At 40.4% G+C, this 24,393-nt stretch overlaps 1 protein-coding gene across 1 annotated transcript in view; it reads right to left on the bottom strand.

Annotated features, from left to right (window-relative positions):
* LOC150079231 (uncharacterized) overlaps nucleotides 1-22,808 on the bottom strand; it is a 31,550-nt gene extending 8,742 nt beyond the window's left edge. Inside the window, exons 1-2 of the mRNA XM_090382531.1 lie at nucleotides 22,704-22,808; nucleotides 2,964-3,076 (exon numbers count right to left, since the gene is read on the bottom strand). Of these exons, the coding sequence (XP_090238657.1) occupies nucleotides 2,964-3,063 (100 nt within the window). The 5' untranslated portion in view covers nucleotides 3,064-3,076; nucleotides 22,704-22,808. The remainder of the gene's footprint in view (nucleotides 1-2,963; nucleotides 3,077-22,703) is intronic.
* Between the last annotated feature and the right edge of the window lie 1,585 nt (nucleotides 22,809-24,393).

Below are 24,393 nucleotides of genomic sequence, written 5' to 3'. Positions count from 1 at the left end.
CGGTATCTTTAAAGATACCTGTTAAGCTGTTTGCCACTGTTCAACATATGGGACAGAGATAAAGTATTTTTTAATATTATGATTGTTGGTTGAAGTAGTATTTTGTATCCTATCCTTAGCTTGTACCCTAATTCGGTTTATTATAGCAAGGGGATAACCCTGTTTAAGAATCTGCTGGTTGATATTTGTGTTTCTGAGCCCAAAGCAGATTCTGTCATTGAATATTTATAGACATTTAGAAATGGATTAAATATAATAGATCTCTTGTAGAACGAGTGATAGTTGTTATAATATAGAAGCATGCTGGTGTTTGTAGGTTTACGATGGATGTTAAATTGGATTTTATTTGAGTCCCGAGTAAGTGTGAAATTTAGAAAATTTAATCACTTTGTATCCGTACCCTCTCTTTCCAATGTAAATTTAAGTCTAGAGTGAATATTATTAAACGAATGTAAAATGTCTTGGATAGTACTACTATCAGTAATAACTAGAACATCGTCTAAATACCTCCCACAGTATGTGATACGTGGTAGAAAAGGCATCAAATGTACACACTCAATCGTTGAGAGATATACCTGATATTAAGCTGCTCAAGCTCAATCTCATCAGCTAACCAAAAATTTGTTTGTATACTTTGTCTCGAAAGGTGATATAGTTGGTCTCAACTAAGAGTTTAAATAGGTGAAAAATTTCTTTAATAGGAAGCTTCGTATAATTAATTGGTATAGAATTATTATTTAACATATCCCAAATACAGTCCATTCCGGTTATTTGGGACACATTGGGACTAGTGCATTTTGGCCCGATTAAGCGGCTGCCCCAATTATTCGAAGTTTCATGTAAATAGTTAAAAATACAATGTACCCCCCCCCCTTAAAATTGGTTCACTGTACAATCAAATCACATTATGATGGAGTCACCACAGTAAAGTAGCGTTCACTATACGATGTGCAGTAAGCGCCGGTCATTGTGATCACATTTGTGAATTGAATTTTAATTCCATTAAACAGCGATTCTAATTAGCAAAAATAGGAGGAATATTATCCACAGGCTATAAAAGCAAAGATATATTAAGCACAAATTTATTACCTTACCAATTAAAAAACTAAATGATACGTGAAAATCCGAAGAATATACGTGATAATCGGAATAATTAATATGTACTGTAATATGTACGTACAAACTAGTTTCTATTCACTGACATTTGTGGGTGGGGGTTAAAATTTAAAACAGTAAAAAAGATAAGCAATCAATAACAAAGAACACGGCACACACAAATTGCAAGTAACACAATATGTGCAAGTGAGAACGGAGTAATGAGTTACAAAGTTTTAAAAATAGGAACAAAGAGAAGATCTGAAAATTAATTTTTTTATATGATTGAAGATTTCATGGAAGTGTAAACACATTTCTCCATAATAGCCCACAGAATTCCAGCTGTTGGTATTATCGCAAATTCAGTAAGATCGAGTTTACTGTCCATTTATGATAGATTTCACTAACAGAAAAGCCCAATAAACAGGTGACTGCTAATTGTTTTTATTGTTTTATGGTTGTGACCTCCAGAATTTCGACTGAACCAAGTGGTACCGCCGGAGACAATCGTAGGGTAGGTTCCAGTGCTGTGGTCTCCTGCCGTGATTAAACGGCATGCTGTCCCAATTAAGCGAAGTTTTCTCGATTGGTTTCTGTTTTTTTAAGATTTGCCCCAAATAAACGGCTGCCCCGATTAACTGGTGCCCAAATAACTGGAATTCACTGTAATATCTAATGTGTATTCAACGTTTACATTCGTATATAATGAGGTAATATCTAGCGAGTAAAAATTAACATTATCGCCAAGTCTAGTCCTTAAGGTTATTAAATAATGTATCATAGTTCTTAATCCCAAATTGTATCGCCTGTGTAAAGGGTTTATAATGCTATATACATGTGTGGCCAAGGATGAAAATGCCAAGTTTCTGTAGGAAACAATAGGTTGAATAGGAAATCCGGTCGTGTGCAATTTTACCTGACCGAAAAGTGCAGGAATATTGTATGTTCTGGTCTTCGATTCCTTTAACTGAGCCATAGTAATGTAGTCATTTTTTCGATATGTTGTTAACGTTTTATTGTATTGATTGACCAAATTGGTAAATAGTGCCGGATCTACTTCAAGATAAATGGAGGTATCTTAAATAACTGAATCTAACTTATTAATATAATCATGTTCATTGAGTATTATTACAACTGTATCTTCTATATCTGCTCTCTGTATAATAATGAATTTCTGAGGGCCTCTGAAGAGGCCCTCAGAAATTCAAAGACTACAATGGGAATTGAATCTAGACTTCTCCATAAGAGTGCTAGAAAGTGATGCATCTTGCAGTACCACTTGTTTCTGGGTTCTAAGCTACCACAAAGAATGTTAACATCTTCAATAGACATTCATCTTCAAATTTTGAAATGCATCTGAAATATCTCAATCCTTTGCAAACAGTCATGGTCCCATATTAATGATAAGCCACTACTTTGAAGCACTCCAGTTTGGTGTTGAAATTGCTGTACTAATCAATTTTTATTGCTTTTACAAATATTAATTGAATAATACACATTTTCTGTTTGCTTTTCACACTCAAATAATGAAAGCTGAACTATAATTAATTGTAGACCTGTTATTCTTTATTCATACATGACAGCTCTTTCAACCAATAAAATCATGTTATAACAGAGTACTGTCAATGGTTTAGCATCCATAATGGTCTGAAGTTAATCATTATCAGAAAGTGAGCAACTGCAATTACAAAGTGCAAGTTTCAAAATGTTTTATATGTGAAGATTAAAAACTAAACATTATCATAGAAAATATTCTGTGCTATGGTACCAGAGATTTATTATGCTCAACCCCTTAAATATACATAAGGGGTTGGGTAAATTAAATACTTATTTTTGAGCTTTTACTAATTACAAAATCAATTACTTACCTAAAATTAAGTTACGTCTATGGAAAGATCTAAGTGGGAAAAAATTATCCAATGATGTTATACATTTCCATCCTTTTGATAATGCCTTACTGAGAAACATACTGATGGTGGACCTATTAAATAAAAGACTTTCCTCATTAAGCTGCAATCAACAAATGAAAATAATAAACAAGTATTTCAAGAAATACTGCTCATGGAGAAGGAGCAAAAGGATTAAATGTAAAGTAATCAATTGTTGGTAAGAAGAAACATGATATATTCTCAAGAAGATTTTAATAACAACCCCAACTTTCTATTTGATTAGCTTTTTCATAAGGCATGCTGTATGGCTCTGGGTAGTTGGTCCCTGCTTACATGTCTTTATACTGTCCCTCGTATATTTTTTAATAGCCTTGGCATTTTACATCAAAGCAAGGGATGGAAAAGCATCTAAGATACACCGAACAGTGATAATAACTAATAGATTAACAGAAGCCTGGAGAGAAAGATGTTGGAGATTACAAGGCCTCCTGGGCATACTCCTTCAAATGCAAACATTGTAGATATCAGAAACATGGTGCCACTCAAACATAAGGGATGCAGATAGGAGAAACAGGACAGAAGGGGGTTATTATGCTCAGGGGTAAGCAGTGCATTCAGTTGACATCGGTGGCCAAATGCAATGTTGAGTTAGTTTGGCGTGACATGTTAGAAAGCAGAAATGAGAGTAGGAGTGTTTTATAGGACTACGATGGGTATAACAAACAACTAGACACACAGAGTGGGATAGTAAATCAGAATGTCATAATGGGGGATTTTAATTTTCCAAATACTGACTGTATCTTGAGTTGGTCATTCACAACAGTAGCAGAAATTTTCTGGATTTATTGGTTGTTGTGGGATTTTCTGACGCAAGGGCTACATAGGCCACATTGCTCCAGATTTATTGGATGAATACTTTCTAATAGCCTTGGCATGAGAGCATCACTGGACAGGAGAGATTCCATTGGATTGGTGTAAAGTGGAACATAAAGGCGGTTCTAGGAGTGTAACAGGAAATTACCGACCGGCCAGTCTAACTTCAGTAGTAGGGAAAATCACGAAGGCAATGATCAAGGGTGGAATTCAGGATCATTTAGATGTAAATGGAATTCTGTAGGACACACAGCATGGTTTTGAAAAGGGAAAATCATGTTTACCAAATCTGGTTAGCCATTTTGACAGGTCACTCGTGAGCTGGATTTAGGGAATAATTTCAACATTGTTTATTTGGATTTCAGCAAAGCATTTGACTCAGTCCCATATGAGTGGTTACTTTATAAGTTGGAGCAGGCTGGAATCATAGAGAAAATCCTTAGATGGAGAGCATGATGGCTTGAGGGCACTAGGCAGAGGGTTGTGATAAATGGTTATTCCTCAGATCGGGTTAATGTAAGTAGTGGGGTTCCCCAAGGATCAGTATTGGGACCACGGTTGTTTTTGATTATCTTAAATGACATCTATGAACAGATGGAGTGCACGAGGTCTAAACTTGCAGATGATGTAAAGATCAGTAGAGTAGTTAATGATTGCCGCCAAGCAGAGTTTTTCAGAGTGACCTAGATAGACTTCCAGGATGGTCAGAAAAGTAGCAGCTATGCTTTAATTCAGCAAAATGCAAGGTCTTAACACCTGGCGAACAGCAACCAAAATAACTTATACACTTGGTGGAGTTGAACTAAAGCCAACAGTGGAGGAACGGGACTTGGGAGTTACGATACGGTCAGACATGAAGTTGTCCGAGAATTGTGGACAGGTTGCAATGTTGCATGGTGTCCTATCGATGATTTATCGAACATTTCCTAGTAGAGATAACGACGTCGTAATCACATAAAGGCGATTTTATAACCTTTATGTGATTAAATTATAAACAATTATGTTTTTAAATTAGTACTGAAAAACCAGCCTTTTTTGTATCAATATGGGAAAAAAATGCCCGGGATTAGCATTAGCAGAGGCATATGATGCAAGAAAGCAAGCTTATTCAGCATCAGCCAAAAAAAAAAAAAAAAAAAACCCACTCCCATTTCACCCCTCCGTTCGTTCGAAATACCTGTCCAGTTGAGCTTTAAATTTGTTTAGGCTATCAACTTCAACAACAAGTGATGGAAGTCGGTTCCACCAACCAACCACCCGCTGGCCAAAGGCAAATTTCCGCACATCTATCCGACATCCGTCCTTCCTCAATTTGAATTTATGCCCTCTGAGGTGATTATTCTGAGAAAGATGAAGAATCCCATTGGCATTGAGCATGCTCAAACCATTCAAAGCCTTATACACCTCTATCAGATCACCTCACCGGTGCCTAGTCTCCAAACTCTGTAATTTGCAAAACTTAAGCCTTTCTTTGTAAGAGCAACCCTTAGTTCCATTTACTAATCTTGTTGCCCTTCTCTGTACCCGTTCCAGCAGCTCTACATCCTTCTTGAAATGAGGCCTCCAGACCTGTATACAGTACTCAAGATGTGGCCTTACCATTGCCTTATACAAGGGAATAATCACCTCCTTATCCCTGCTAGAAAAATTCCTGTATATCATTGACAAGACACCATGAGCTACTCTTGCAGCTCGTCTGCACTGCTCAGAGAACTTCATATCTGCCTGCACAATTACCCCCAGGTCCTTTTCATTCTCCACCACTGTCAGTGTAGTACCGCAGAGTTGATACGTTGCTCTGGGGTTACTGTTTCCCATATGCAGCACTTTACATTTGTCGATGTTAAACCTCATTTGCCACCTCTCAGCCCATCTGTTCAACCTTTCCAGATCCTGTTGCAGCAGCATAGCGTCAGTATTGTCCTTAACGACCCTGCCAACCTTTGTATCATCTGCAAACTTGGACATTAAGCTTGATATACCATCATCAATATCATTTATAAATACAGAAAACAATAATGGACCCAACACTGAGCCCTGAGGGACTCCACTAATAACATTAGTCCACGATGAGCAGTGTCCACTGATTACCACTCTCTGTCTTCTCCCCCTCAACCACCCCTTTATCCATAGCAGCAATTTGCCTCCAATGTCACACTGCTCCAATTTGTGCAGCAGTCTTCCATGTGCAACAGTATCAAAAGCCTTTCTAAGATCCAAGTATATAATATCAAAGTTATTCCCTGCATCCAGTTCTTTTGTGACTGCATCATAGTATCCAATCAAGTTGGTCAGGCAAGACTTCCCCTTAACAAAACCATGCTGTGTCTGAGCTATAACTGAAGTCTTGTCTAAATGATCCTGCAGTGCTTCTTTAACCAGTGCCTCCATTAATTTTCCTGGAACAGAAGTTAAGCTCACAGGTCTATAATTACTTGTGTCAGCCTTTGATCCTCCTTTGTGAATTGGGGTTACATTTGCACATCTCCAGTCTATGGGTACCTCCCCTGTGTCCAAAGAAGCTCTCATAATTATGGCTAGGGGTTTGCATACTTCCTTTGCTGCCTCCTTTAATATAACTGGATAGATCCCATCCACCCCAGGTGCCTTTTTTATGTTTATCCTCAACAATCTCTCCTCCACTTTCCTCTCAGTTATTACAAAATCATCCAGCTCACTGCCAATGTTTACTTTACCTACATCATTCTCCTTCCTGAATAACTCCTCATGGGTGAATGTAGATGCAAAATACTCGTTTAGATTGTTAGCCACCTGAGCAGGATCCTCAACTGTTGAACCATCAATATCCAGTGGACCAATCTGATTCATCCCTTTCCTTTTCGAGTTCAAGTATGTAAAGAACTCTTTTCTGTTTTTCTTTGCATCCTTTGCCAAGGATTTTTCATAGTCTGCCTTTGCCTGCCTAATCTCCTTTGTGACTTGGTTACAGACCAACTTATATCTATCATAGGCTTCCATGTCACCCATTAATTTGTATGTATCCCATGCATTTTTCTTCTCTGCCACATGTCTCATTAGTTCATCTGACAACCATTTAGGCCTAAACCTTGAACAATATTTCTTAGTTGGTATGTAAAGCCTGGTAGCCTCCAAGATTAGTTCCTTGAATGCTTCCCATTTTGAGTTTTCTGTTGGTAACATCATCAGTTGGTCCCACTGTATAGAATTTAAATACTGTCTCAGACCATCATAGTCGCCTTTACGAAAACAAAAACCCTTCCCTTTACCTCTGATGGTAGTTACCTCCTTGAGTAAATCCCACTTCAACACACTGTGATCACTGCCACCTAGTGGTTCATTTATCTGCAGGTTCTTAATGCATGAAGAATCACTACTGATAATCAGATCAAGAGTATTGCTCCCTCTTGTTGCCTCACGAACATGCTGATGTAGAAAACAATCATCCAATAAATCCACAAAAGCCTTGCTAGTGTGCGAGTGACCAACCCACAAATTCCAGTCAATATCTGGGAAATTAAAGTCCCCCATTATAAGACTCTCTGATTTACTGGCCCACTCTATTTCCCTGTACAATATCTTATTATACTCATCAGAGTCATTAGGCCTATAGCACACTCCTACTCTCAATTTTGATTTCCCTATGCTTATGTCACACCAAACTGACTCGACACTGCCCTGTCCATCGATGTCGACTGGCTTCACTTCCTTGGACTTTATGTGTTTCTTAATAGCATAACCCCTCCTCCCCTCCTGTCCTGTCTATCCTTTCTATACACATTGTATTCCCCAAATTCCAGTTCCGCATTACTTATATCTGTGTGACACCACGTCTCTGATATCCCAACAATATCTGCCTTTGATGTTTTGAGCAATACCTCAAATTCATCAAATTTATTTACCAAACTCCTAGCATTGGTGTACACACAGGTATACATGCACCTGTTTCTATTCTTAGCTACCCTAACACAACCCATGTGTTTACTTGTACCGCAATGACTACCAGCAGTCTCTGAAATATCCTGCATCTTGTTTTTCAGACTTCTGCTCTTTTCAATAGAAGCAGTGCAAGAATCACTTCCACCTCTGCCACTGGCTACTGTTAATCTATTAGTCCTTGTATCCCCCCCAACTAGCAGTTTTCCGACCCACCTAACACTGCCTCGACAGCATCAACAAAAATTCTTGCACCCTTTCTATTTAAGTGTATCCCATCCCTGTAGAAGCAATCTCTCCTGTTAACAAGTACAGTCCAGGCTGAAAAAAATTCTACCCCTTGAGCCTTGCACAATCCCTCCAGGGCCGAATTGATCGACAAGGCTCTCATCATATACTCCCTCCTATTGTGTCTGGGCAGAATTGCAGACACTTTCAAGTTCAACCCTAATTCACGGCTTTTTTTGAACAGTGACCTGTACTTGCTAAGTAATTCCGCCGGTCTCCTACTCTTAATATCATTAGTGCCAACGTGTACAACTATATCACCTTTTGTGCCCTTAAAAGATGATATCCGCTCTACAACGTCATCAACCTTTGCCCCTGGCAGACATACCCTGGTCCTATTCCACCTATCCTTTTTACAAAGTATGTTCCCCGTTTCCCTGACAATAGAGTCACCAACAACTACTAGTTCCTGTGGGACCAGCGCATTCTGCCTAGGGGGCTGCTTCTGTGTTGCCTGATGACCAAGTGCAAGCTCTGGCGTTGATGTGGGCAGCTGAGAGCTTGATGGGCCCCTCAATTTATTTCCTTCGAGGGCATCCACCCTGTCCTTCAAGCTCTCATAAAGGCCCATAACAACGCTGAGTTGTCGCCTGATTTCCTTGCACTCCTTACATCGTGCACACACAAAGACATCCCCCTTGGCAGTATCATGTCCCGTACCCGACTGCTCCGCAAACATCAAGCAAACAGTGCATTTTAATAGACTGTGATTCAGAGGGCAACTGCCCCCCTGAGTTCTCCCCTGAACCACAGCACTCCCATTAGCTTGAGCCTTTTGCTTTGCTGCTCTGGTCAGAGTCATGATTCCGATTTAATTCAATAAAATTCAAAACAAAAATTAAATCCTTAAGTTATATCCCAAAACAGTTATGTTATATATATATTTTTTTTTCGGTATCTAGTGTTTTCTACGAGTTCCCTTTATACAACTTCCGTATCACGTGTACCACTATAGTTATGTATTAATTATTTGTTACGATTAAGTCGTTATATATATATATATATATATATATATAGAGTTAAAAGTACAATTTAATTGACAATAAAGTTTATCAAGATTAATAGATTTACTGATTAATTGACAATATTATATTATGCACTATACGACACTAAGCTTATGCTATCGTGTAAAAATGGCGGGAATTCACGAACGGTATTTCTACGGACTCGTAAGTATTGATTAGCTTCCAAATCTCGCTATCTCAATTTAGAATAAACTAAGGATCCTGACTAGGTCTATAATCTACTTATAGAAGATAATTTGATATAACAGTTGGTTAATAAATCGACTAAATTTGGTTAAAAAAAATTTTGGTTTGTGACACGTGGATTTGATACCGTTACCGATACTAAGTAATATCTACAAAATCTCTGTCTAAGTTAAACTTTAAACTAAGTATCGTAACTAGGAATATAAAGCTACTCTAGAAAATAAGTTAATATGACAATTTAAACTAATAAAGCAGAAAATAAATCAGGAAAAACTTCTCTGTTTGAAGAGCTTTAAGGAGCAATGTCCGCACAGGCTAACCTCGCACCCAGACTTTTACTTCCAAATCCGGCTAGGGCTTACAATACCGGATCCCAGTATTGTAAGCCCTAGCCGAGAGGTGACAACTGATGTTTAACATGGACAAATGCAAAGTACTGCATATGGGTATCATTAACCTCAGAATAACAAACCAACTGTGTGGTAGTATACTCAGGGTAGTGGATGATGAAAAAGACTTGGGGATAATTGTGCAGTCAGGTGTGATGTTTTCTGAGCAGTGGAGACAGGTAGCCAGGCCAGCTCATGGGTTTTTGTCAATGATATGCAGGAATTTTGCTAGCAAGGATAAGGAGGTGATTATCCCTTTGTATAAGGTAATGGTCAGTCCACTCCTTGACTGCTGCATTCAGGTCTGGAGGCCTCATTTTAGGCAGGATGGAGAGCTGGAGGAACCATGGCAGCAAAAGGTCTCATTAAATAATCATTTGAAATTTCAACATCATTAATTACATTTTTTTCAATTTCACTTCCATAATATCTCATTGACACAAAGGGTTTTTTTTTATGTAAATATCGATGCAAAGTAACTGTTGAGTTCATCTGCAACTTCAACTATGTTATCTAATACTATCCCACATCCATTACATAAGGGTCCAATACAAACTTTTGGAGTGAATGGACAGGTGAAATGAGATTTTTTTTTTTTTTTGTTGATGCCCTGAGGACAAAGGATTAATGCTCACCAACCAAGACCAAGTAATGAACAGCAAAACTACAGGAAATACACGGACCCTGGAGTGAAAGACGACATCTGTTGACGATGCTACCTGTCCCCAAAAACAATCCAGCACATCAGGATGATGGGTTATCACCTAGAAAAAGGACACTCACAGACATGCTCAGGTCGCCAGGATAATACATCAGAAAGTAGCACAAACACACCATTTGCATTTTTGCAGTAGCTCTCTGATTTGTGGTCTGTTGAAAGCAGCAGTACAGAGTAGAGAATAATTTATTTCATGAAATTTTGAAACAATATGCCTCAAAACGGCTTCCCTATTTCTCTATTTCCTTATCAAATTGTTACACTATTCTCAGCTTAATATATACTGGTGGCAGATGCACTTTGTTTGAAAAAGAAACAAATGGCTCATTTTATGATTATTTACAATCATACCTGTACTATATTGGGCAGGACCGTACTTACACTTCTCAGGCCCCAAGGCGCTAAGCTCTTGCGGAGCCACCTTTAAAAATACCAGAATCAAAAAAAAACAATTATTTTTACCACTCAATTTAAACACAAACATTGCAATACTGCGAAATATAAAGAACTGTACTGAACTAAACTCTGTGTCGCATCAGCTCATGAGGGTATGATGACCAGGACAATGATGTGCCATACAGCTTTGGTGGGTCATCACATGGCCAGTGAATTGACTTCTATCGTGGTGTTTCTGGCTTTCATGACCAGTGTCTGCTGCCCTTTCACAAGTAGCTCCACATTTCACATCATGATGCTGGGTGAACATCATAAATTTGGGGCCCCATCAGAAACGAACTTGGGTCGCCTGCACCGAAGACATGAGCGTTAGCACTGAGCTACAGGTGAGCCCAACAACAATAAAGCGTAATACACAAATAAGTAGACAAATTAGTGTAATTACTAATTTTGCTTTAAAAAATTGAGATTATGGAGGCCATGTGAGGCCCCCCCCCTAAGGTTATGATGAGACCCAAGGCTAGCACCTCATGTGCCTGTTTATAAGTACAGTCCTGATAGTGGGACTGTACTTATAAACAGGTAGGTCCCTTAAAGGGAAGGAACATAAATGGGTTACTAGGCAGAATCAGACACTTGATGCTGACAATACAGAGCACGTACGTGGGATGCATGCCAACGTTTGTCACATTGCAAGACAACTGCCTCCATAACGTTCACCAACCTTGTGCACGTGCTTCACTGTCTAAAACCTGACCACGTCCGACATCATCTGATGTTCCATTGTAACATTTTTTACATATTAATGTCAGCTGATGAAGAGACCCATCGTTCCGATATAGTTTGTATATTTGTAAATATTTTAGTCCTGCTCTTTCGTATGCAACAATATTCCTCGGGCATTATGGAACACGAAGCAAAAGGCCTTTTCCTAAGTGCTATGTAGATGCGGGTAAATAATTACATAGTAATAGTTATTTGACCTCGAGAATGCCACGTGGTGGGATAGCCAATGGGAGAAGAGGGATACAGGTCACGTGGTACAAATGGGCTGGGCAATTACATCACTACCAATGCACAGGTAAATAATTACATAGGTAATTTACTGATTAGATATCGATCAGTGCATTTTGACAGGTATGTCTTGGTGAAACCCATGTTTAGTCTCTAGAGCAGTTTCCGGCATCCCCCTCCCCCCATGCTTCTCCTTCAACCCATTTTAACCCAAGCATGGTACTAAGTACTATAGGTTCTAATACCTCTCGTGTTTGGGGTTCACATAAAAAAAAAAAAAATTTAGAAAAGGTTTGGCTTACTATGTCATACCACATTTTACAGCGGCCTCCATAGCCAGGATCGGGAGTGCAGTAGCACACGCTCTTTGAGTAGACCGGGGTTCAGGCCTGACTGCTGAATACGGTTGACCTGCCAACCCGCACTGGACCAGCGTGGCAGATTATGGTCCATTTCCCTCAGCATGAATTGTTGAGGAGGCTTCCATCCTGCAGTGGGTTGATAATGGCTGCACTTTACGTTTTACCACATTTTACATAGAAAAGTTTTGTTGGCGAGCAAAGCGAGAAGGGAGGCGGAGTTCTCTAGTGCAGTGTTTCCCAAACTGGGGTCTGTGGACCACTGCGGATCTGTAAACCAGTTCCAGAGGGTTCACGAAACATACAGAAGGGGTATTAAGTAATGTGTTTATATGTAGGGGTCCGCAAACTTTTTTTTTTTGATTTTTGAAGGGGTCCATAGATCTCAGTTTGGGAGCCACTGCTCTAAAAAGTGCAGCCATTATCAACCCACTGCAGGATGGAAGCCTCCTCAACAATTCATGCTGAGGGAAATGGACCATAATCTGCCACGCTGGTCCAATGCGGGTTGGCAGATCGACCGTATTCAGCAGTCAGGGGCTTGAACCCCGGTCTACTCAAAGAGCGTGTGCTACTGCACTCCCGCTCCTGCCCACTCGGCTACGGTAGCCACTGCTCTAGTGTATATTAAAATACTTTGCAAGCCTGTGAAGAGTATTTAATGTACACCAGTGCCCTAGGTAATCTACAACAGTCCCTGCAGATATACATACAAATAATACATTTCAAATGAAATATAAACACTGTTATATAATAAAATGAAAAATGTTAGTTCTCCTGGTTATTTGTACATCAAACATCCAAATAAATTAATCCATAAAAGGCATTACAAATGGCACATACACATGTATATCAGTTGACATTTATAAACCATTAACAAACTTTGTTCACAAGTGAGTATTAAAATTCCAATGTAAAGTTCTATAATGAGCAGGAAAACCAAGAATAGATCACTAAATTAAGAAAACTGCTATTTTCTTTATTACAATGTGAAATCAAAACATACCAACATAAGGGAACTCATATTGCTGATAAGCCAAAAATGAAATCCAAAGATTTTTTAAATGAATATGATGAATGATTTGTGACAAAATGGATGAAAACCGAAAAATAAGTACTCATTGTGACATTTTAGCAAAAACCATAAGATTTTTTATAAAATATAATTATAATAAGTAGCTAGAATAGAACTAAATCAATAAGAAGAACAGGCCTCAAAGCTACATTTCAGAAATTTTAAAGTTCCGGAAAAAAAATTTTATGGATGAAAGTAAATTTAAATGAACTTTGACTGCCTCTATTTAATAAATTTGATTGCACAAATTTATAGGAAAATTTTTAAAGTGGTTTGAATTTTAATTATTTTCAATAATATAATATTATTTCAAAAGTATAAGGCAAGAGAAGAAAGGAAAGTATTTTCTCCAAACACAATCTCAGAAAAGGTGGTTGCTGGTTTTCGTCATAAGCTGGACATACTAAGGATTCCGCATTAGGCAGCCATGCTCTAAAGGATTTGATATGCTCTGAAATATTAATTCCATAGAAAATTTGTGGTGGCACCAAATGGATACCCATAAACATCATGAACAAAAATGAATTGAAAACAGAACAAGATAACACTGAGCCTGAATTTTGTGAGTTAGCAAAATAAATGATAGGCAATTATCCCCTCCCAAAGCTCAGGCCCCAGCTCAGCTGCATTGCTTGCACCACAGAATCAGCACTACGTATTTTGTCTAGGGTAGAAATTTAATGCAAACGTGAAGTATCAGTTCCGCTGTTGAAACGGTTAACCAACAGTCAGAAATGTTACTATTATCCAGTTTCATTGTCACTATTATCCAGTTGTTTGTTGTGTTGTAACAGTGTGTAGACAAGTATTTTATTCGCAAACAGATTTTATTTAAAAAAACTTAACATAGTCTGTTATTATGTTTACCCCAGAGGCTCACATCTGGTGAGTATGGGCTTGGAAAATGCAGGGTACTAAGCTGGATATCATCATTCTTCTCTTCCTTGGTGATTCCTCTCTCTCAGGGTAACTCGGGAATTTTTTTTGGCTGGTGCAACATAAGCCTCAGGCTTCCTTGCATCATATGGCTATTAATAATAATAATAATAATAATAATAATAATAAAAATAATGTGTGGTGCAAAATCTAAATATTGTTGCATCACTGACATTAGGATTTGGGTGGCCTAGTAGAAGATAGATAAAAAATTTTCTTCAAAAGAATTCTTATCTTTGAAATAATTATCCTTTAAAATCAATTGTGTGTAACAGTGCATTGTGGTGACTGCCAAATAAATCTGGAAACCTTCACAGGTCTCTTAACCCATGTTTATGGCCAACTGCAAAAACCAGACATTACCTGGGATTATAACTATTACAAAACAAGCTACTATGCCTCATACTTGACCAATGAAACATTACGTGCTGTCTCAACAATTGGCTATACACACAGGTGAAGAGATCAGCGAAGCTTTCCAGATTTATTTGATAGTGCCTGCAATGCAACTGCTTATGATAGTCAATTCAAGGTTGCAAAAATTCTTTTGAAGAAAACTATCTTTCTATTGCGACATCCAAACCCCACTGTCAGTGACACTGGAGCATTTTGATTTTTGTACCATTTGCTTTTATTTGCATTTTTTTCACCTTTTAAATAAAATATTTTATAATAAATCCTGCAGTCTTTTGCATGAATGCACATACATAAAAAATTAACAATACTGGCAGCAATTTCACACCGTGCTTTTATTTATATATTTCAGTAAGCATGCAGTTGATCTTTTGACGGGCCTTGTTTGTCTAAAACTAACAACACAAAACAAATAACTCAATGGGCCAATGAAAATGTAAAACAACAATCAGTCCAATGGAGGGGGGGGGGGAGCAATTGCCGGTTAAAGCAGTGAAAGCGATACTTCGTGCTTACCAAAATTAAATACCACCCAGGAAAGTATTATGTATCAGCCCAACAGAAGCGCAAATAGGAATTTTGAAACCCGCATCCAACTTTCAAAAATGCACCTTTGTTTCCATAAATGTAATTAAATTTTAATTATATTAATTGAATTTTAAAAATTATTATCTGTAAGATTCCACTTTTCTTTATAAAAGTAACTTCAACTGAAATTCAGTTACGGGTGCACCCTCCAGAGTGTCGGGGGAGAGGCAGCGATTGACCAGTGGAGACTCAGCCCACTCACTGCTTTCCCAATCTTCTCACTAATAGGTGAAGGGAAGGGTCAATGAACAAAAAAGATAAGGCTGATCTCCCCATATGGGAAATGTGAAATTATCGTGCTGTTGTTTAGTGGTCATTGTGCTGCTCGGTTATTGTGTGTTATTGTTACCCACTGTTCACGGTTTGCAAAAAGACGGTTGTAAGATTGTAATTAAATGGTGTACGAGTGTGAATTTGAGAATTTGATAGCTTCGGAATACAAGTTTTTGTGTACCAGCTGGCATGCGAAAATCTGTGTACTCACCAGTATGTGAAGACTGGTGAGGTGAGTTTTTTTTTTTTTTTTAGTCTCAGGTTCTCTTTATAGTAGCAGGGTTGTGGGGGCAGCAGTACCCACAAAAGCGAAAGTAATTTCTGTTGATGTGCATGAGCAGTTCTCATTTTTAATTCTTGTGAAATTGTCTGGTAATAAAAAAAAAAGGTAAAGGGCAGCCATTATCAACCCACTGCAGGATGGAAGCCTCCTCAACAATTCATGCTGAGGGAAACCATAATCTGCCACGCTGGTCCAGTGTGGGTTGGCAGATCAACCGTATTCAGCAGTCAGGGGCTTGAACCCCGGTCTACTCAAAGAGCGCGTGCTACTGCACTCCTGCTCCTGACGACTCGGCTACGGAGGCCTCTAATAATGTGCTGATAATCATCTGGTAATGTGCGACCACAAATCCAGTGTCCGGGAACACAAAAAACACATTTCTGTTAAAGTGCATGAACATTCTCATTGTGAACTGACGTCAACTCTCGAACCTACGAGCATGGGTGAGGGGATTTAGTAGTAGTAGTGGCATGTGATGCAAGTAAGCAAGTGTATAAGCTTATGCAGTATCAGCCAAAAAAAAAAAAAAAATTCACACAACCATTCCCTCTAAATGCTTGTCCAGTTCCTCCTTAAATTTATTTAACCTATCAACTTCCACAACAACAGATGGAAGTTTGTTCCAGCAATTAACCACCCACTGGCTAAAGTCAAATTTCCGCACATCTATTCTACATCTGTCTTTGCTTAATTTGAATTTATGCCCCCTTAGGTTCGTAACCTGAACAAGTGGAAGAATCCCTTCAGAATTCAGCGTGCACAACCCATTCAAGGCCTTATACACCTCAATCAGATCACCGCACAGGTGCCTAGTCTCCAGCCATTGCAATTTGCAGAACTTAAGCCTCTCTTGGTAAGAGAGGCTTAAGTTCTGCCCTTCATTCCCCTCATCAATCTTGTTGCCCTTCTCTGTACATGCTCAAGCAAATCTACATCCTTCCTAAAATGAGGCCTCCAGCCTGTACACAGTACTCAAGGCATGGCCTGACCATTGCCTTATATAGAGGGCCAATCACCTCCTTTTCCTTGCTAGCAAAATTCCTATATATCATTGACAAAACCCAAATGAAGAAGAAAAGCAGATCTCTGATGCCATCCTGGAATGTGCCAAGCCCCTATGTCCACCTGCCCGACGTCGAACGCAACCATGGATATCAGACGAGTGCCTCGACCTCGTGGACAAACGGAAACAGGCAAAGTTGGTCGACTTTGAATGGTACCGGCAGCTAAACCGAGAAGTCCGACAAAGAATGACAGCAGAAAGAGAAGCGTACTGGAACCAAGTGGCAGACGATCTTGAAGTGGCGGCATCCAAGAACGAGTACCGCACTCTCTACCGCACCCTCAGATGTCTGAGTGGAAAGACCAAATTGACTAGTGACAACATCAAGAATGCTGATGGGACCTTCGTGCGATCACCATCCGAACACCTGCAACGGTGGAGTGAATTCTTCAAAGCTTTGTATAATCACGACCTACCTCAGGGACCGCCAGCAACAGCACTCTTGATCGACCCCCCTGAGGTCTCCATGGTCGATGTTGAGCCTACAGTAGAAAAAGTGAAAGCAGCCATACAATCCCTGAAGAATGGCAGGGCACCAGGAGTGGACCAAGTCACCACAGAAGCGATCAAAGCCGGGGGAGATGTGCTGCTTCGCCGACTACACTCGCTCCTCAAAACCATCTGGTGCACTGAACAAATTCCGCTAACATGGAGGAAAGCCATTATCGTACCGATCCACAAGAAAGGTGATAACCGGGACTGCAAGAACTACCGTGGCATCAGCCTCCTTTCCATCATCGGAAAGGTCTTTATGAAGATCATCCAGTCAAGACTGCAAAAACATCGCGAGCAAACCAGTCGAGAAGAACAGGCAGGATTTAGACCCGGGCGAGGATGCTGTGATCAAATCTTTGCCATTCGTCAGCTGATGGAGGAGAGGATCCGGTGTGGACAGCGAACCGTCATTGTTTTCATTGACTTTAAGTCTGCTTTCGACTGTGTCCACCGGCCTGCCTTATGGAAACTACTAGAGGTTGAACATGTACCTCGAAAAGTCATCACACTCCTCCAAACTGCATACAACGGTTTAACCAGCCAGGTGCGCATCCAGAACGATTTATCTGAGGAATTTACCATCCAAACTGGAGTCCGCCAAGGGGATGTAGCCTCCCCGTTGCTTTTCAACATCGTGGTCGACGCCATTATGAGGCAAGCATTCAGAAACAGACAGGGCATACAATATGACAAGGGTCACTATGTGACTGACCTGATGTTTGCTGATGATAGTGCTATCCTTGCCAGTAACGACGCTGAAGCCACGGACATCCTCTACGACATTGCCCGCATTGCCCGGCCATACGGTTTGAAGATCAATGCTGGTAAGACAAAGGCCCTGACAACAGATGGGTCGCAAGCCACCATCTATCTCGAAGGCGTCCAGATCGAGCAAGTGCAGGACTTTAAATACCTTGGGTCGCTGGTCCAGGAGAAGAAAGTTGCATCCACCATGGAAATCCACAGCAGAATTGGACAGGCGGCCACTGCGTTCGCCTCGCTCAAATGGTGTCTGTGGAAGAGGACCAACATTTCCACAAAGACTAAAATCCGACTCTTCCGGACTTTGATCCTGCCCATTCTTCTTTACGGATCGGAAACATGGATTTGTCTCAAGTTAGATTTGAACAAACTTGAGGTATTCCAAATGCGATGCCTGCGGCAGATCTTGGGCATCTCTCTTCGCGACCGCATCACTAATGATACCATCCGCGCCAGATGCCAACAGCAACCAACCATTGCCGACCAAATCCAGAAGCGAAGGCTTAGATGGTTTGGCCACGTATGTAGAATGGGCACGAACAGAATACCATCCAGACTCCTTTGGAGACAACGACCCACCCAATGGAGCATCCAACGGACCGCGCCTAGGAAAACGTGGGCCAAGCAAGTGGAAAATGACTTGAAGAGCCGACGTCTCGACCTTAACCAGGCCAGGACTGACGCCATTGATCGTAAGGTATGGAAGAACATCACAGAGCAAATCCGAAACCCTGCGGCACCTACAGCAGCATACTGGTTGCGTGGCCAACCGCCTCCCCCAGCTGCCAGCTAAGGACCAAAGAAGAAGAAGAAGACAAAACCCAATGACCTGACCTGACCTGGCAGCCTGTGTGCATTGTCAGAAAACTTCATATCTGAATGCACAATTACTCCCAGGTCTTTTTCATTTTCTACCACCTGGTACGTTTCTCTGGGGTTACTTCTACCCATATTGCAGTACATTGTATTTGTCAAGGTTAAACTTCAGTTGCCACTTCTCAGCCCAACTACCCAAATTTTCTAGATCCTGTTGCAGTAGCACACTGCCATTACTGTTATTAACAACCCTGCCAACCTTTGTATCATCTGCAAACTTCGACACTAAGCCATTTTACCTTCATCAATATCATTGATAAATGTACAAAACAAAAGTGGACCCAACACCGAAACCTGTGGAACTCCACTAATAACATTAGTCCACGAAGAGCAGCACCCATTGATTACCACCCTCTGTCTTCTCCCACTCAACCATCCTTTTATCCATTGTAGCAACTTACCCTTAATACCATTCTGATCCAATTTGTACAGTAGTCTTTCATGCGTAACAGTGTCAAAAGCTTTCCTGAAATGCAAGTATATGATATCAAAATTATTTTTTGCATCCAGTGCCTTTGTAACAACATCATAATATCCTATCAAATTTGTCAGACAAGACTTTCTCTTAACAAACCCATGCTGTGTCTGAATTATTGCTGCAGTCTTTTCTAGATGATCCTGCAATGCATCTTTAACCAGTGACTCTATTATTTTAACCGGAACAGAAGTTAAACTAACTGGTTTGTAAATACATGTGTCACCCTTCGACCCCCCCCCTTTGTGACCTGGGGATACATTTCCACATCTCCAGTCCATTTTTTTTTTTTTTTGGTAGTTGTTAGCACATAGGCTTCTGTGGCCATAATGCACCTCCCAAGGTTTTGCAGTACATTGATCCAAGCCCGAGGCGAAAATCGAACCCGCGACCTTTGGGTTGCCAGGCAGGCACTTTACCCACCCAGCTAGCCCTCCAGTCCGTGGGACCTCCCCTGAGTCCAAGGATACTCTCATAATTATGGCTAAGGGTTTGCTTACTTCCGTTGCCGCCTCCTTTAATATAACTGGATAGATCCCATCCACTCCAAGTGCCTTTCTTAGGTTTAACTTCAACAATTTCTTCTCCACTTTTCTCTCAGTTATACAAAATGGAATTAATTAATGGAGGCACTGGTTAAAGAAGCACCGCAGGATCATCTAGACAAGACTTGTTATAGCTCAGACACAGCATGGTTTTGTTAAGGGGAAGTCTTGCCTGACCAATTTGATTGGATACTATGATGCAGGGAATAACTTTGATATTATATACTTGGATCTTAGAAAGGCTTTTGATACTGTTGCACATGGAAAACTGCTGCACAAATTGGAGCAGTGTGGCATTGGAGGCAAATTGCTGCTATGGATAAAGGGGTGGTTGAGGGGGGGGGGGGAAGACAGAGACTAGTAATCAATGGACACTGCTCATCGTGGACTAATGTTATTAGTAGAGTCCCCCAGGGTTCAGTATTGGGTCCATTATTGTTTTCTGTATTTATAAATGATATTGATGATGGTATATCAAGCTTAATGTCCAAGTTTGCAGACGATATGAAGGTTGGCAGGGTTGTCAAGGACACTACTGACACTATGCTACTGCAACAGGATCTGGAAAGGTTGAGCAGATGGGCTGAGGGGTGGCAAATGAAGTTTAACATTGACAAATGTAAAGTACTACATATGGGAAACAGCAAGCCAAGAGCAACGTATCAACTCTGTGGTACTACACTGACAGTGGAAGAGAATGAAAGGGACCTGGGGGTGGTTGTGCAGGCAGATATGAAGTTTTCTGAGCAGTGCAGATGGGCTGCAAGAGTAGCTCATGGTGTATTGTCGATGATATATAGGAATTTTTCTAGCAGGGATAAGGTGATTATTCCCTTGTATAAGGCAATGGTCAGGCCACACCTAGAGTACTGTATACAGGTCTGGAGGCCTCATTTCAAGAAGCATGTAGAGATGCTGGAACGAGTACAGAGAAGGGCAACAAGATTAGTGAATGGAACACAGGGGTGCTCTTACGAAGAAAGGCTTAAGTTTTGCAAATTACAGTGTCTGGGGACGACTAGGCACCAGCGAGGTGATCTGATAGAGGTGTATAAAGCCTTGAATAGTTTGAGCATGCTCAATGCTGATGGGATTCTTCCTTTTGCTCAGAATAATCACCTGAGAGGGCATAAATTCAAATTGAGAAAAGACAGATGTAGGATAGACGTGAGGAAATTTGCCTTTAACCAGCGGGTGGTTGGTTGGTGGAATAGACTCCCATCGCTTGTTGTTGAAGTTGATAGCCTAAACAAATGTAAGGCTCAGCTGGACAGGTATTTCGAACGAACGGAGGGGTGAAATGGGAGTAGTGGTTGGTTTTTCTTTTTTTTTTTTTTTTGGCTGATGCTGAATAAGCTTGCTTTCTTGCATCATATGCCTCTACTAATGCTAATGCTAAGTTTAAGGCTCAGCTGCACAGGTATTTTGAACGAACAGAGGGGTGAAGTGGAAGTGGTTAATTTTTATTTATTTATTTTTTTTGGCTGATGCTGCATAAGCTTGCTTTCTTGCATCAAACGCCTTTGCTAATGCTAAAATCATTAAGCACCCTGCTACAATTTGATAACCATCTGGCATTTTCAAACCTTAATAACGCCTCATGTGTAAATGCAGATGCAAAATACTCATTCAGTTTTTTTGCTATCTGAGGAGATTTAGATTTATAATCCATATAATTCATATACCATCCGTAGATTTATAAAATTTAGAGTTTTAGATTTAGAGTTTTATAAATAAAGAAATCCTTGCTGTTTTACTTGGCATCTTTTGCCAAAGATTTCTTGTAATCTGCCTTCGCCTGCCTAACCCCTTTGTGACCTGATTATAGACTAGCTTATATCTGGCATAGGCTTCTGTGTCGCCTGATAATTTATATGCATTCCATGCATTTTTCTTCTCTGTCACGAGTCTCATTAGTTCATTTGATAACCATTTAGGGCTAAACTTTGAACAATATTTCTTAATAGGTATGAAACTTTTATTAGCTTCCATGATTAATTCCTTGAATGCTTCCAACTTTAAGTAAATACCACATCAGTACACTGTGGTCACTGCCACCTAGTGGTTCCTTTATCTGCAAATTCTTAATACACGAATGATCACTGCTGATTACCAGATCAAGAGCAGAAAACAATCATCCAATAAATCCACAAAAGCCTTACTAGTGTGAGAGTGATCAACCCACAAGTTCCAGTCAGTGAAAACTCAAGGGGGGAGTCCCCACGGAATGGAGATGTGCAAATGTATCCCCAATTCACATAGGGGGGATCGAAGGGTGACACGAGTAATTACAGACCAGTTAGTTTAACTTCTGTTCCGGGTAAAATAATGGAGTCACTGGTTAAAGATGCATTGCAGGATCATCTAGACAAGACTGCAGCAATAATTCAGACACAGCATGGGTTTGTTAAGGGAAAGTCTTGTCTGACGAATTTGATAGGGGATTACGATGTGGTTACAAAGGAACTGGATGCAAAAAATAATTTTGATATCATATATTTGGATTTCAGGAAAGCTTTTGACAGTGTTGCGGATGGAAGACTACTGTACAAATTGGAGTTGGGCCAATAACAATTATCATATTTTTAAAATAAATTATAAATTTAGTTATTGTCTTTACTCAGCGTATAAGCTTAATAACAAAAACCGGCACACCCAAGTTAAGTATGTTAGCCAAGCTGTAATGATTTTAAAAACTGTTAAATTTCTTCACATTAAACAAGAATTCTAACGAACAATCAACTTAACCTAATAAGCCATGCAGTACATACTTAAATAATAATATTTCAATGTATAGAGTCAAAAGCCATCAACCATTCCAATATGAAACTTATACAACCACCATTCTGTATACCCACAAAAAAGTAAGAAAACTTACTACTCTGTGCTGTATACAACGCCACTACCGGAATGGATTTCGTGTAGCATTATAATTGAAAATGCTCCGATAGAGGAGAAAAACAAGGTTAAAGTTGTAAAATACAAATTATTATTTTTAAGCATAAAAGCAACTACACTGGTGTGCAAAACTTAAGGACCAGTCAGATTTTCACCTGAAGCTTCTCATACGAATGTCTGGATAAGGGAAAAGCATACCAAAGGAACCTCATGAGGTACAGAAATGAAGAAGGAAACAACATCAACATAACAACGGAAACAAAACGGTACACGGGGACTTTATTCAAAAATGGCAACATAGCACTGGCTGCTATGTTACAGATGCATCTCTGCCAAAGATGGAACAAAGGGAAGAGGTGGTCCTCAGTAGAAGATATGACCACCCCTAATGTCGATGCAGGCTTTGCACCGCCTGTCCATACTTAGAACAATATTGTTGATCTATCCCAGGGGCTCATATCTGGTGAGTATGGGCTTGGAACACCCAGGGTCCTAAGCTGGATATCATCATTCTTCTCTCTCTCTCTCTCTCTCTCTCTCTCTCTCTCTCTCTCTCTCTCTCTCTCTCAGGGTAACTTGGGATTTTTTTTTCGCTGGTGCAGCATAAGCCTTAGTCTTCCTTGCACCATACGGCTGATAATAATAATAATAAGTTCTTGCGGTAACATCGTCCATTCCTCTGTCAGCGCCATCTTCAACTGGTGAATATTTTCTGGTGAGTGTGGACATGTGGCTAGGCTTCTCCATAGAACGTCCTAAATGTGTTCGAAGGGATTTAGATCGGTGGAATGGGCAAGCCATTGGATACGAACAATGTCCTTACTTTTCAAAAGCATGTCAACAGCTGCAGTGCGATGGGGTGTGACGTTATCATCCATAAACACGGGGCCAATGGAACGTCGGAACAGAGGTATACGGGGAAGGATTACCTCAGTACAGTAGCGTGCACCGGTTACAGTACTGCCTCCCAGTATCTGGAGTTGTGTACGTCTATCCCAGATAACGCCTCCCCAGACGAGGCCACACCGCCCGCCATATCGATCCCTTTCGGTGATGTTTGAGGGGTGATACCGTGTGCGAACATCTCGCCAGATTAGCTGACGTTCAGAATCGCTGCTGAGACTGAATCTACTCTCATCAGTAAAGAGTACCTTAATCCATTGCGCTACTGTCTAGTCCTTGTCCTCGATGCACCACTGTAAACGATGTCTCCGATAGGCAGGTGTTAAAGGGACACAGCGTACTGGCGGTCGGGCAAACAGTCCACCTTTGTGGAGTCGCCTGGCCACAGTAAACCGCGATATCCTGCGTCCTGTGCAGCTGGTTTGCAATGGGTCTCGCTGTTTGGTTTCGGTCCCTCTTGGCCTGTAGGAGTATATAGCGGTCATCATTGGGCGTAGTTTTTCGTGGACGATCACCATTGTCTTTCGAACAGCTGTACCTGTCGTTCTGAATGCCGAGGACGCACGTGAGATGATGCTATGGTCGATACCGAATTCTGCAGCCACACTCGTAGCCCATCGACCTTCCTGGAGCTTCCCAATAATTTGACCCTCGGTAAAG

The sequence above is a fragment of the Mastigoproctus giganteus genome, chromosome 10, assembly GCF_048544385.1.
Source record: "Mastigoproctus giganteus isolate SK-2022 chromosome 10, ASM4854438v1, whole genome shotgun sequence".
NCBI classification, from domain to species: Eukaryota; Metazoa; Arthropoda; class Arachnida; order Uropygi; family Thelyphonidae; genus Mastigoproctus; species Mastigoproctus giganteus.
This window is presented reverse-complemented; position numbering and strand designations above follow the sequence as displayed.